Raw genomic sequence first — 12985 nt, forward strand, 5'->3', positions numbered from 1 at the left:
TGTTTTATTCTCCTAATGGAATACAGTGAACGTTTGATGGATTTATCATTTGAAAACGATCAGTCAGACGTGTTTGTCCCTGCAGGCATGATTCTGTGAGGTCTTTGCATGAGGCAGCCTGGACGGGCATGATGGAGGAGGCTGCCAGTCAGCTCGAGAGAGACCATGTGCACAGTGTCTATGACAAGATTGCTCCATATTTCAACGACAGCCGCTATAAAGCCTGGCCGAAGGTCCGACAGTTCCTGCTGGACCTGCAGCCGGGGAGCATCGTGGCTGACATTGGTGGGTGTCCCCTCCAGCAGTGATGTAATCCTGGACATCCCACAACATTTGATCATTATTACATTATTTGTGCTTTTTCTTTATGGAAAAGTAATTTTCAAATATAATCAGATCACTTCATTCCTAATTAGTCACAAGTGTTGCAGCTGACAGTCCTGTCTTTGGTAGGTTGTGGCAATGGCAAGTATCTCCACATCAACAAGGAGGTGTTCAAGCTGGGGTGCGACGTTTGTCACCCCTTGGTGGACTTTGCCTGGAGCCAAGGACACGAGGTCCAGATGTGCGACGGGCTGCATTTGCCTTACAGAGACGGCTGCTTCGACGCTGTGCTCTCTATTGCAGGTAATGTGCAAACACACACGCAGTTGAAAGTTGAGGTTTGGATGTTGTTGACTCCTCCCATTTGGTGACTAATCACTCCCTTGATATGCACGAGGCCACACCACTGTGGCTGCCGTTTGCCTCAAATTAAATCAACTCATAACAACGGTAAACATCAGTTTACCACAGGCTTGAGTTGCCTAGCCAACGGTGTGAAATAATTAATGTGTCCCCCAACAAAAGAGTGCAATTAGGAGCAAAGGCAACGGCAGACGCCCACATTATTAATTTGTGTTGTGCGCCACACAGTGTACAGAATGTGTTGGGTTGACCGCAAGTGTGACTTGGCATCATAATTAAATAGATGCCTACTTATCATACTACTTAATTCTGACAAATTAATGCTTTTTTCGTCAGTCATCCATCATTTGTCCACCAAAGAGCGTCGTATTCGAGCAATAAAGGAGATGGCTCGCACCCTGCAAGTGGGCGGACGCATCATGATCTACGTGTGGGCCATGGAGCAGAAACATCGTAAGTTTGAGAAACAGGACATCTTCGTTCCCTGGAACCCCAACCTTCCCTCGCCCTCCGGCTTCACCGGGGAGCACGCCAAACCCAGAAGGAGGGCCACAGCTCAGAGCGTGAGCGAAGCCATAGACAACAACGCTGACAAGCACAGGAAGGTTCGAAGCACATCCTCTGTGGCGGACGAGGAGGAGGATCTGACATGCACCACGCCGCGGCAGAGCACACAGAGACTGTGGTTCTTCTCCCGGTCCCTGGATTCTGTATTTGACTTTGGAAGCTTAGCCATCTCCCGGTCATCCTCCAGAGACCTGCGCACTTTATCTTCACCCTCGGGTGAGAACGAGGTGAACAAGGCCGGCCAGCGCGGGAGAGGGCGAGGCCTCATCAAACAGGTGTCGAGCTTCTTTTCCCCGTCGCCCGTGATCGGATCAGAGGAGGACGTCTTCGACCCCGTCACAGACCTGCACAAGGCACAAAATGTTCCTGGAGGCAACAACAACAACGGCACACAGAACCAGAGTGTCTCTGTATCTTTAGCCCGGGAGTGTGGCTCTCTGGCCCTGCCGGATCTGGTCCCATTCCAGAAGGAGCACCTGAAGCAGTCTGGAGATGAAAGGGAAGGAGGGCTGCAGGGAAAAGAGCAGCTGGAAAGCACAAGGAATCCTCAGGGGAGCGAGGGGCGGGTGGAGGGCTCCTGCCTGAGGTACTATCACGTCTTCAGGGAGGGAGAACTCGCCGAGCTGATAGAGAATCATGTTGAAGAGCTTCATGTCAAACACACCTACTTTGATCATGCCAACTGGTGTGTGGTGGCAGAGAAAGTTTGCTTATGGAAAATATGATTTTTAACTGAATTTTATTGTTTTGCATCAACTCTGCCTCAAGTTTTAGCACTGAATCACACATTGGATGATTATGCCATTATTGTGACTGAAAAGTGAATTTACAGATGTAGCCATTGTTGGAACACTGAACTACTCCTTTGCTGCAATTCTCCACTTCAGTTAGTATAACTTCATAGTTTCTGGTAGTCCGAGAGCCAGCTGTGTGAGAGACCTTTCCATATCTTGCATTAAATATCATTTTAGATGGTATCAATGTCATGGTTTTGCAGTAGAGTTCAACAATGGCCATCGCTGTTAAGTATTTATTCTATGTCAATATATGAAACCAAGAAGCTGTATCCACATGTCCAGTGTGTGTTACCTTTTTAGTATCAACCGTTAGTTTTTTTTTATGACCAAAACACAGCGAGCTCCAGCGCCACTCATGATTTTAACTCTTTTTAAAAGAGCATTTCTGCACCAGAGATTTTAAGAAATGCACCGTTTCTCTCTTTGGACTTTTAATATTTGCCAAAGAGGAATTTGTGGGAATACAGTACCCTCTTCCACCTGCTCTTAAGTGTTTTAATGCGTTGATTACAGTGTAAAATTCTTACTTAATTCATTGTTTGACATGTTCCTTGACTCTTGAATATGAGCTAAAGTATCTGTTATGGACTTCTTGGTGGGACTCTGTAAACTGCTCTTGTGTAATCTCTCATAACACGATCATAAGAAGAGCTCAAAGCTGCGCAGAATATCTTGCATCTGCATTGTTTTCTCCAAGCGTTTCAAAGAGCGTGCTGCCAGTGTGTGTGTGTGTGTGTGTGTGTGTGTGTGTGTGTGTGTGTGTGTGTGTGTGTGTGTGTGTGTGTGTGTGTGTGTGTGTGTGTGTGTGTGTGTGCGCGCGCGTGTGCTTGGTGTTTGTAATAGCTGTATACAGTCTTGTGTTGAAGTAACAAATACACTGCCTTGTATACTGTGAATAAACATTGCACTGTACCACAAATATGTCGCTGCTTGAAGTTGGTGAGTGACATAAAAACATGGTCAAATGCCAAGGGCGGAGCATATCCTTATCAGTACAGTATGTGTGGACCAACTGTGTTTGTTCTGAAGTGATATTGGTACCTTAATGTCTTATGTGACCTGATGTAAATACTTCTGAGTTTGAATTTGTTTTTCCTTTTAATAAATATTTTTGTTCATGAGTTTTTGTTGTGCTGCATTTACTGTCATGAATAATGCCTGTAATCATTTGGATGATGTTCAATTAGTCACAACCACAACCTGTGCGGTTAACATAATGTTTATTAGTTACACAGACAGTTGCTACTATAGAAGTACTGATATCTTGAGGTAAACAAAATCTGTCATAAATCACTCTTCAGACAAATGCCACACACTTTATTAGAGAGTCAATTATGTGACCATGACAAGTGACTTCCCAAATTAAAATAGTAGTACTCTAATAGTAGAGTTCAGGTGGTAGAATCTGTGAGGAATGAATAGTCTCCAATTATTTACTAAAATGTAAAGCTGCTGCGTTTACACAATATATAAAACAAGTATTGATTCATATAATGTAGCATTACTACATGTTTTTATTCCTAAATATAAATATCAGCCCCTGAAGATCAAGTACAGGTTTGGCTCTGAGGCTCCTCTTGATTTAGGGCATACAGGTTTCATAATCCACACTCCCTCCACACCTGAAATATGAAGAACATGAATGTAATATCCACTCTTGTTCACTGAAACAGTTAACCGTTAAAGTAAACACTTTTGGAGAAAAAAGCCTCGGCCGACATCTGGTTTTAGCAGACCCGTGTACTGCACCTGAGTTGCTGCTCTGTGAACGATGGAGTGTCTGGCGGCCAGTTCGTCGATGTCTCTCGAGTATCCTCCTCCGATAACGGCAGCAAGAGGAACGCCTCTGCTTAGCACAGTCTTCATCACGTACATATCTCTTTGATACAGCCCTAGGAGATACGCACATCATTCAAAATAGTCTAGAAAGGACTTACGGTGGAGATACTCGGGGGTCAAAGCTATCAGTCACCTTGGTCAGTCAGACGGAGATGCCCAAGTTCATCCTCCCAATGAGGGTCGACACCCGCGTCATACAGGACCAGGTCTGGACGGAAGGTCTCCAGCAGCCGGGGGAGGTGGGCCTCCACTGTGGAGAACATCAGACGTGAAAGTAAGTTCATGGAAACACATGCACTCTTCATTCAGTACTTCATTTAGCTTGTTCAGTTCAAGCCTCTTTTTAAAACAGCTAAGAGAAAAAAGAAACAAATGTCAACTTTGAACACAGCAACACAATCTGGATCTTAACTTTGAACACATATTAGAATGCTTATTAGTATTATTGTGGCCTGTGTGAACTAGCCTGTGGAGAGGTACTCCTTGTCTTCCATCCCATCCTCCACGCTGATGTCTAGGTCACTCTGTTGTTTACGGAGGGGGAAGTTTCTCCCACAATGCACAGAAAATGTAAACACACACGGCTCCTCTTTAAAAATGAAAGCAGTGCCGTCGCCCTGGTGGATGCAAGAGATGAAAGGTTCAGCACTGGCATGAAGCTGAGCTGAGCAGAACATTAAAAGTAGCAGAGACAAGTTCACACTACCTGATGCACATCGAGATCCACAATCAGAACCTTCCTTTTGGGCAAGGAGGAGCTGTCCATCAGGTACTTGGCGGCAACTGCCAAGTCATTGAGGAGACAGAACCCTGAACCGTAGCTGGGAAACGCATGGTGGGTTCCTCCTGCTGTGCTGCAGGCCAGACCCCTCTGCAGGGCGGCTTCAGCAGCTAGAACAGTCCCACCTGTAAACGGCAGAGGAGGCGACATGTCATGCGTGTGATCTCTCCAGGCCATTCGGCTGCAAGATTGCCGACAGATGTTCTCCTCACCTGTTTCATATCGACAGCGTCTCACTATACCTTCACTCCAAGGGAAACCTGTCCTCCTTTGTTCTTGCTCATTTATTTTCCCACTTATGAAGTTATTAAGGTATTCCTCAGTGTGCACACAGCTGAGTAAATCTTTAGAGGCAATTTCTGGGACCCACACCTACTGTGAAGAAGGAAATGATCATTAGTAGGAAAATGTGAGAAAATAAGTGCCGTCAATGGAAACAATGATTTTTACTAATTAATCTGGAAGTTTTTTATCGTTTAAAAAACAAAAACATTGTACAAGCACCCACAGTAACATCTTTAAATGTGTGTTAAAATGACTTTAATATCAGTTGACTAATCGATTATATTTTGAATCACATCTTGAATGAGTCACCTGCTTCTCTGTAATGACTTGGTCTTGGATTAAATGGTGCAGAACCCGGGGGAACTTGCCCATGGGAAACCTGTGGTTGGGTGGGAGGTCGCACACGTACTTGCTGTGGTGAACTATCGGAAGTGCACTGGATTCATGTCTCACCTGCAGGGTGAAGAGGTTTACTGCAAGGTCAGTCTAAATGCAAGTAAGTATGGGAATATGAAGTGCTTACTGAATCAGTGCGGAAACATCTGCAGACCAGCCGTCCGACTTTTATGCGAGGTCTGGTCGAAAAGATGAGTGTGATGCTGGCCATCTCTCTCACTGACGTCAATCCCCTCCGACACTGAGCGCCACTAAACATGTTAAACGTGATGCAAGTTGATGTTATGAAACGGGACAGTGGAAGTGCTGAAGGAACGTGTTCCTCCTCTCTCGCCATCTGCTGTGATGGAGTGAAAACCACACCACACGTGTGGCGGATCCACGGCTCATCGGCACCATCTACTGATGTTAAGGGAATACTGCAGAAGTACAACATGGTGACGAAAAGGAGTGAAAGGTTCTGTGAAACGTTATGTCATACACCAGGGCAATTCAATGTGCTTTACAGGGCAATCGAAAACAGCAACTGTAAAAGTTTTACAATTTTCAAAGTGTAACAGTACAGGCAAGTATGGAAGCCCATCAAGGCCAGTAAAAGAAGAAACAATTATGAGGTAGAAAGTCACAATTATGACAGAGAAAGTCGTAATTATTTTGTACTAGATAACAGGAAGAAGAAGAAGAAGAAGAAAAAAAACAAAGCACCTCTGAAGCACATGTGCACTTACTATCTCATCATTTTGACTTTCTTATCTCATCATTTTGATTTTCTATCTCATAATGATGACTTTCTATCTTATAATTTCGAATTATTTTCGAATTTGATTTTTTTATTTTACCTGTGAAAATGGGCTTCCATAGGCAAGTATAGTAGTATAGTTTAAATCAAGTAAAAACAAACAAACACAGCATTAGCAATTACTGGCTATTTTAAAAGCAAAGCAGATACTTTTTAAAATCATTACTAGGTAGTCGGCAGTAAGAAGTAGATATGTTTTTTGATTTAAAAGTGGCCTGAGTAGGTTATTGCGTTTTGGTTCTAGGGGGTTCATATGGCAGAAGCATATCACAGAAGTATTGTTGGGCCCTGAGCCACAGAGTGATAGACGAGCAGCAGGCTTTTGAATGCAGGAATGCATTACACTTCTCCTCATACTATATTAAGTGAGGCACGTCAGATTCTTACTCAAATTGATGACAGTTTGTTTGTGACAGTGTGTGATCCTATAACATTATTTATCACCAAAATTTGACATGTAAAATAAAAAGTACTGACATAGGCTTTTTGTTTTTGTCCCAGTAGTATACACAAACAACATTTCAATCAATACTGCAGTAATAATAATACTTCTTACAACAATTGTGATTTTTTTTTTTCATCCTGGAGTGTGAAAAGCATGTGAACTTGAACTGTGAACTTTTTTTATTCAGAGCTCACCAAGGCATTTATTTAGCCTTATCAAGCTGTGTTTTCTGTTCTGAGTATTCCTTATTGGAACAAATGAGGCATGAGTTTGAATTTCTAGATTCTAGAACATCAGTAGTCAACTTGACTTAATCTTGTCCGTTCGTATCTGATGATAATATTGTTCTGCATTTATACTTATTTCTTTCCGAGATCAGGGGGCGTGGAGACACCATGATGAATTTATAATTTTCATTCTGCACTTTTTACTTTTCGCTCTTTTAGCTGTTAACATAAAGCTACAAGAGTAGTTTTTCTCTGCGTCGATCAATTTTCCTCCTCGTCGTTTGTCAGAACCCTGACCATCTTCATCCCCTCCTCCTCTGTAGCATTCATCTTCCCTCCTGTCAAGCCAGAGCGAGGTGGCTCATCACTGGTCGAGGATCATTTATGGCATCACACTGAAATCCTGTCCCACTCAGAGCCTTCACTGTCTCCACTCTCACATCGTGGTCCAGTTTCAAGTAAACTCTACCAAAGGGTCAGTGATGTGATGCATATCATTCACTCGCATTTTACAAGTTCACAAAATGATCAACAGTTGCATTTTGACCTATTGGTGCTTTTTATGGTTGAAAAATAGAAAAATGCCACAGTTTCCTATCACTGTAATGATCTGTGATGAGCTACTTTTGGTGCTGGTTTTACTCTCCCATCTGTCTGTTTTATATTGCTAGCAGGCAGCTCAAGGCACTGTCTGGTGTACTTTCGGCTGTGTGTGTGTAGCTGTATAAAGATTGTGGTGAATGGGGATTAGTGCAGCCCCCACTGGGTAGGGCTAGTGTGCTCACAGGCAGATGAGAATCTGCCAGATTAGAAAAAAAGATGAGAGCGTCGGCCCCAGGTGCGCAGGAGAAATCCCCTCATAATAGAGAGAGGAGATTAGAGAGCTGAAATCGATGACCGACTTCAACCTTTTTAAAACGCAATTGAAATAAGGAGAGAGGAAGGAAAGGACCCTCTTTCTCAATGAAAGACTCCAGTATATCTTGACAGAAACATTGGTTGCTTCATGCAATAGATAAAGGTTAACTTCAATTATTAACATACAGATTTCTAATATTTCATGGTATCTTTTTAAAGGCCCACACCACTGGTTTTGCATGTTTTAGCTCATATACTTCACCTTTACTTTACATCACCGGTAATCGGTTTGCAAGCCACGCTTCTGTTTTTGTAAAAATTTAGCATAATTTTAAAATGATTGATTTGTATGATCCATTACAGTGAACATCAAGTCTGCATTAATTTTTGTTCAATTTCCATTCTTGTTGTGAGATGCAGAATAAGAGCAGAGCAGAGCCTTCTAATCAGTCTCCATGTGAACTGTAACTGTAATGCAGACTTGATGTTTACTGGGATCGATGGCACGCATCAAGAATATGTGAATTCATTGTTATAACATTCAGAAACCAATGAAAACCAATAGATGCCCGAAACAATAGTAACGGTACATCCAAAAATCTCTATCTGCAAAGAATGCATTTGAAAATGGTTAAAATAATGTAAAGTATTTACGTCTATTTGGAGTCAGACTGAATAGCTGTAAACACGCTGGCTTCTTTAATGTTTAGCACCAGTGAAAGAGAACGCACAGCTGTAGTGAGCAGCAGTCTGCCTCAGAGCAGCTGCTTTCAAAGCCTGTGCCGCTCTGCGGCTCATTCCTGCCAAGGATAAAGAAGAGGCTGACAACTGCTCAGTTTTGATCAAATTTTCTCTTCTCCCCTCGGGCAAAATAATAGCATGCCGACTTAAGTCAGCCCTCTGAAAACAGTTTTTTTAAATCTCGGCATTGTGTGTTCATAAATTACAGTCAGACTGTCTCAGGTGTTTTCTTGCTTTGGAGGTAGAGTCCAAGTTTATTCAACCACAAACACCACATTTTGGACCTGGCTTAAATAACGTGTTGGACACATATTGTAGGTCTTTAAATCACACAAGGATGTGATCAATGAATTTGATGCACGCAATGTGGTTTAACCGAATGAATAACCCCGTCATCTTGGCATGTGTCTTCACGTTCCTGGAAGCAAACATGCTTGTTGTCCGACCCCTGTGGGGGGGAGTGGGCGGTGTGATGCGTGACACCGGATTCAAACATACCTGTCAATTACACAACAGCACAATCACAACGTTGGGCCCTGCAAAAGCCCCCGGTCCTCACCCTCCGCCTCACATCTCAGAGCGGAAGGAATTCGCTGGTTGATTGCGAGTGCTGGCAGAGCGTGTTGCAGCAGGTGAGGACAGGGGTTGTTGTTGGAGGGAATTAATTTGTAGCTGCTCTCTGGGTGCGATGGTGATGGCCTCCGAGGCAATCCCTCCAGAAAGGCTGAGCTGATCCACCTCTCATCATCCCTGGCCTCCTGTAATCACATACGTGCTGTGAAATCATTGCACAGTAGTATAATTTACCCTCAACGTTTACATCTGTCCTCGTTATCACTGGATCTGACATATTCTCCAGCGCCACTCATTGTTTGGGAATGTCCTCACAGCTGTTCAACGTTTTGCCATCTTGTCGTGAGGCTGTTGCGTGGTAAGCTGTGGGTGCCGCTCACATGTGTTGTCAAACAGTAGTAACGTGTGAGCCAATGAAATACCAAGAGTTCACGAATAGGAGCGAGGCCAAGAATATGCACATGCCCCGATATTTGCTAAGCCCCCAAAGCGTTTTTTTTGTTGCGAGTAGTTCATCCATTGGGTTTTTGTTAACTTCTGAATGGGAACATTGCTCTTGTTGTGTTTGACTGGTTTGATCGTCTAGGGTTATAACGTTTAGTATTTCATCAGCTTTTCAACTTATCAAAGAATTCAGGGACACTGTTGGTAGCCAAAGCTGAACAATTGGACAACCTAAGAAAGAAAGAAAGAAAGGAAGAACGAAAGTTAAAAAAAACAAATATCATATATAAAAGTAATATCTCTCTCTCATGATACTACAGTTAGGATGTGTCCACCTTTGTGCATGAAACGCTCTTTAATACAGAAAACCATTTTAACCCCAGTTGAGACCCAGCCATTTTTCTCAAAAATTCCAAATGGTTTGCATACCCATACTAAATACAGAATATCTCCTCAACCACAAGGGCTATTTGAATCATTTCAAAAGCTATAATATAGAGAAAACATGTGTGAGACTAGTTAATAGGTTCATATAGCAGTATACGTGTTATTGGTTTATTGGTTGATGATAGAACACAGGAAAGAAAAAAGAAAAAGAATACAAAATTCCAGGATAAATGTCCCCATTCAAATTATGCATATCATCACTTTTTCACTATAAAATAGCACTATTTGTTAACATTATCTCTGCGAGGTTTGACTTTTATTAAGTGAAGTTAAATATTTGTACTAATTTATTTAGTGCACATTTTGTGAACTGTATAAATCTACAGTTCACAAAATGTGCACTAAATTTTTAACTTCAGAAACTGTTTGAATTTGACATCAGATTCAACACGAATATGAGGTGACTTTAGTCTCTTAGTAAAACAAAATATTGAATTTACACCTCAACAACCTCTGACACCATCTGAATAGTGGGAACATAAAAACAATTATCTAGTGTATATATATATATATATATATATATATATATATATATATATATATATATATATATATATATATATAGTACCCACAAAAACTCTGTGATGACTTGATCAGCTCTTGGGATAGAGACCAAGTGAGAATGCAGAGAGAAGTGATAATACAGAACATCTGCTCTGTGGTATGCTGGGAATCCGATGGGGAGTCTGAAAGCAGCAGAGATATTGAGTCAGACTGTGGTATTGCTGGAATGTTTTCTAATGGTGTTTACGTTATGTATTGTACTCGTCTGTTTTCCACAGTTGAGAGGTTCATGTTGCGTAAGAGTGCTGCAAGCAGCGGAAGGAAAAATAAATAAAAAATTTGATGTTCATGCTTTTACACGTACTATCCCTCGATAGAAATGAATGTTCCCAGTGTGGCGGGCGCAGATGAAATGCGATGATTTTGCATACTGTAGATGCAGCTTAACCCTGTCAGTGTTTGCTGCCTTGACAGACTCGCTCTTGTTCTGTGCAGCAGTGCCGCAACCATACAGCCACATGTTTCAGCAGCACAGCTGGCTGAATTCTCTTTCCCTCACTTTTAATCTCACTGTGCCATGTGCAGACCACAGGCAATTCAAAACGTCTGCCCCGTCTTGACAGCCGTGTTGATACCGCTGATAAGGGGACGAGGGCGAGCAGAGACAGCAAGTGAAATGACAGTGAGGGGAAGAACATTGCAAAACACACTGCAAAACATTCTCATAAGCCGTAAACCATTCAATGATCGCATGAATAGTAACATAATCTCCATTACTTTAGTGGGACGTGTTACACATTTCTTTTGCTATTAACTGTTTTCTTTTTTCTTTTGGTCAATAAACAATTGCTCCAAAGGTTAATATTGCATTTTCATAATATTGTGTTGCTCATAAGAGACAAATATGAAAATGAATAGCTAAAATTGTTGCCCCAGAGGCAGAATCATCGTAACGTTTATGCCATCATAGGGGCCGAACTCCAAAAAAGGTTTCTACATTTCCCACAATGCACATGACTTTTTGTGTGACCATCATGTCTTTTAAACTAATCACAAACTGATATTTTTACTGCAGATTATAATAAAGTATTTTATATAAACTCCCTAAAGTAGATATTCCTGAAGCGTACTGTCTTCAACAGATCCATAATACACTTAACGGTTAGGTTAGAGAGTAAAACATAAACCTATTAAACGTCTATGCACACTAAAAAAGATCTTTGTGAGTTCATATTTAGTCAAATCTAACTAGTGCGATGTTTTGATGAATAGTTTTACAGTGTATCAGATGGCTGCGCGTACTTGGGGCTAAATATCTTGCACAAGCTTCAGGATGTTACTTGTCATACTGCCATATTTTATAAAGTCAAAAACGCAATCAGACCAGAAGAATTCCAAAATAGAAACAAATATGTTTGATAAGTTAACATGTCGTAATAAAAAGTGTCTATGTCTAGTCTGGCTTGTGATTGATAATTCTTTGAAAAAGTATTTTGTACCCTGAGGTGTTGCAGTTCTTTAGTGAATACAATAGGGCACGAACTCTGTCAACTTCAATCTGTTCCAAACTCTTCCAGTTGAAGTGAGCGGTGAGCAGACTGAGAAAGTATCATTCTTATCGCTCTGTAAATCAGCCAAAGACAAACAGTAATATCCCCTTACACTCACATTTGCTTCTTTCTGGAGGGGTTGGCATTGAGCTTCTCCGCCTGCTGAGGAGCTGCGTCCAGGCCTCGGTATGCCTGCCATCTCTAACGGTTTGCTTTGGCAGCTCGTTCACAACCCCCTCCTGTCTTGACATAGTTGTCATAGCGGTAATCTGCAGCAGGAGCCCATGTCTTGTGTTCATTGAGGCCAGCACAGCTCTACTGCAGTCGGAAAAAGTTACATTGAGGAGATGAACATTTTCATTCAAACAGGTAGAACGAGGAACACGGAAGCTCAATGTCACATCCAGGACTTTTTTGGATAATGTCATTTAAATCTAAACATGCTTTTGTATTAGAGTCAAACTGAAATGTATTCATAAAGCCCAATATCACGAATCACAAATTTCCATCAAAAGCCTTTTCATTTGCACAACATACATCACCCTTTTTCCTTAGACCCAATATTCATAGCAGGGGAATTATACTTTGTCCAATACTTTGGATTTATGATTTAATAACAACGACCTTGTTCTCTTTTATTTCCTCCCTCGTGCTCCAGGTGTTGATTCTGCCCTCCATCCCCCATGGATGTAAAGTCAGTGTTTTTCTTGCAGTGACACAAACAAGGCTGTTTTTATTTCCACCGGAGGTGTGGGCAGAAAGGGGGCTCCCGGGTTAGCGCGTGAGAACATCCAGCTGCGTTTGAGCCGAGCTGTTCTCACTCCCACTGGCCTTGGACTGTTCACCTGCACAGTGCAGATACACCAGGCAGGGAAAAGGCTCATTATGTGCAGCCAGTTGTTCCAGTTGGTGTTTTCTCAAATGCTCATTTTTTTTACTCTAAGAGCCGCCACAAGGCACACGTTTTCTCTCTGTTCCCTTGTTTCACCCTTTCTGTCTCTCTTAAGCTCCTCTCCTCTCGTCCACATGCACCTGCATGCTATTG

The 12985-nt window shown here is 42.1% G+C and overlaps 2 protein-coding genes across 2 annotated transcripts; one reads left to right on the forward strand and one right to left on the reverse strand.

Annotated features, from left to right (window-relative positions):
• Positions 1 to 128: 128 nt before the first annotated feature.
• On the forward strand, positions 129 to 2186 carry trmt9b (tRNA methyltransferase 9B; the record flags this gene model as incomplete). The annotated part of the gene is made up of 3 exons (XM_079225290.1): positions 129 to 285; positions 454 to 627; positions 1024 to 2186. 3 exons carry the CDS (start codon positions 129 to 131, stop codon positions 1977 to 1979), a joined length of 1287 nt encoding a protein of 428 aa, XP_079081416.1. The 3' UTR covers positions 1980 to 2186.
• Positions 2187 to 3413: 1227 nt separating this feature from the next.
• hdac12 (histone deacetylase 12) lies at positions 3414 to 5581 on the reverse strand. Its single transcript, XM_079225353.1, has 8 exons — positions 5480 to 5581; positions 5266 to 5409; positions 4884 to 5043; positions 4597 to 4796; positions 4357 to 4507; positions 4024 to 4140; positions 3801 to 3943; positions 3414 to 3673 (listed from the first exon to the last, which is right to left on the reverse strand). Exons 1-8 carry the CDS (start codon positions 5561 to 5563, stop codon positions 3650 to 3652), a joined length of 1023 nt encoding a protein of 340 aa, XP_079081479.1. The 5' UTR covers positions 5564 to 5581; the 3' UTR covers positions 3414 to 3649.
• Between the last annotated feature and the right edge of the window lie 7404 nt (positions 5582 to 12985).

Source organism: Taurulus bubalis, assembly GCF_910589615.1.
Source record: "Taurulus bubalis genome assembly, chromosome: 10".
Classification (NCBI taxonomy): Eukaryota; Metazoa; Chordata; class Actinopteri; order Perciformes; family Cottidae; genus Taurulus; species Taurulus bubalis.

Coding starts and splice junctions, on each gene's coding strand:
- hdac12 (XM_079225353.1), bottom strand. CDS start 5,563: ATGGCCAGCATCACACTCATCTTTTCGACCAGACCTCGCATAAAAGTC. Junction 4,141..4,356: donor CAAGGAGTACCTCTCCACAG/GCTAGTTCACAC, acceptor TGTTCTCCACAG/TGGAGGCCCACCTCCCCCGG. Junction 3,944..4,023: donor TCTCCGTCTGACTGACCAAG/GTGACTGATAGC, acceptor CGTATCTCCTAG/GGCTGTATCAAAGAGATATG.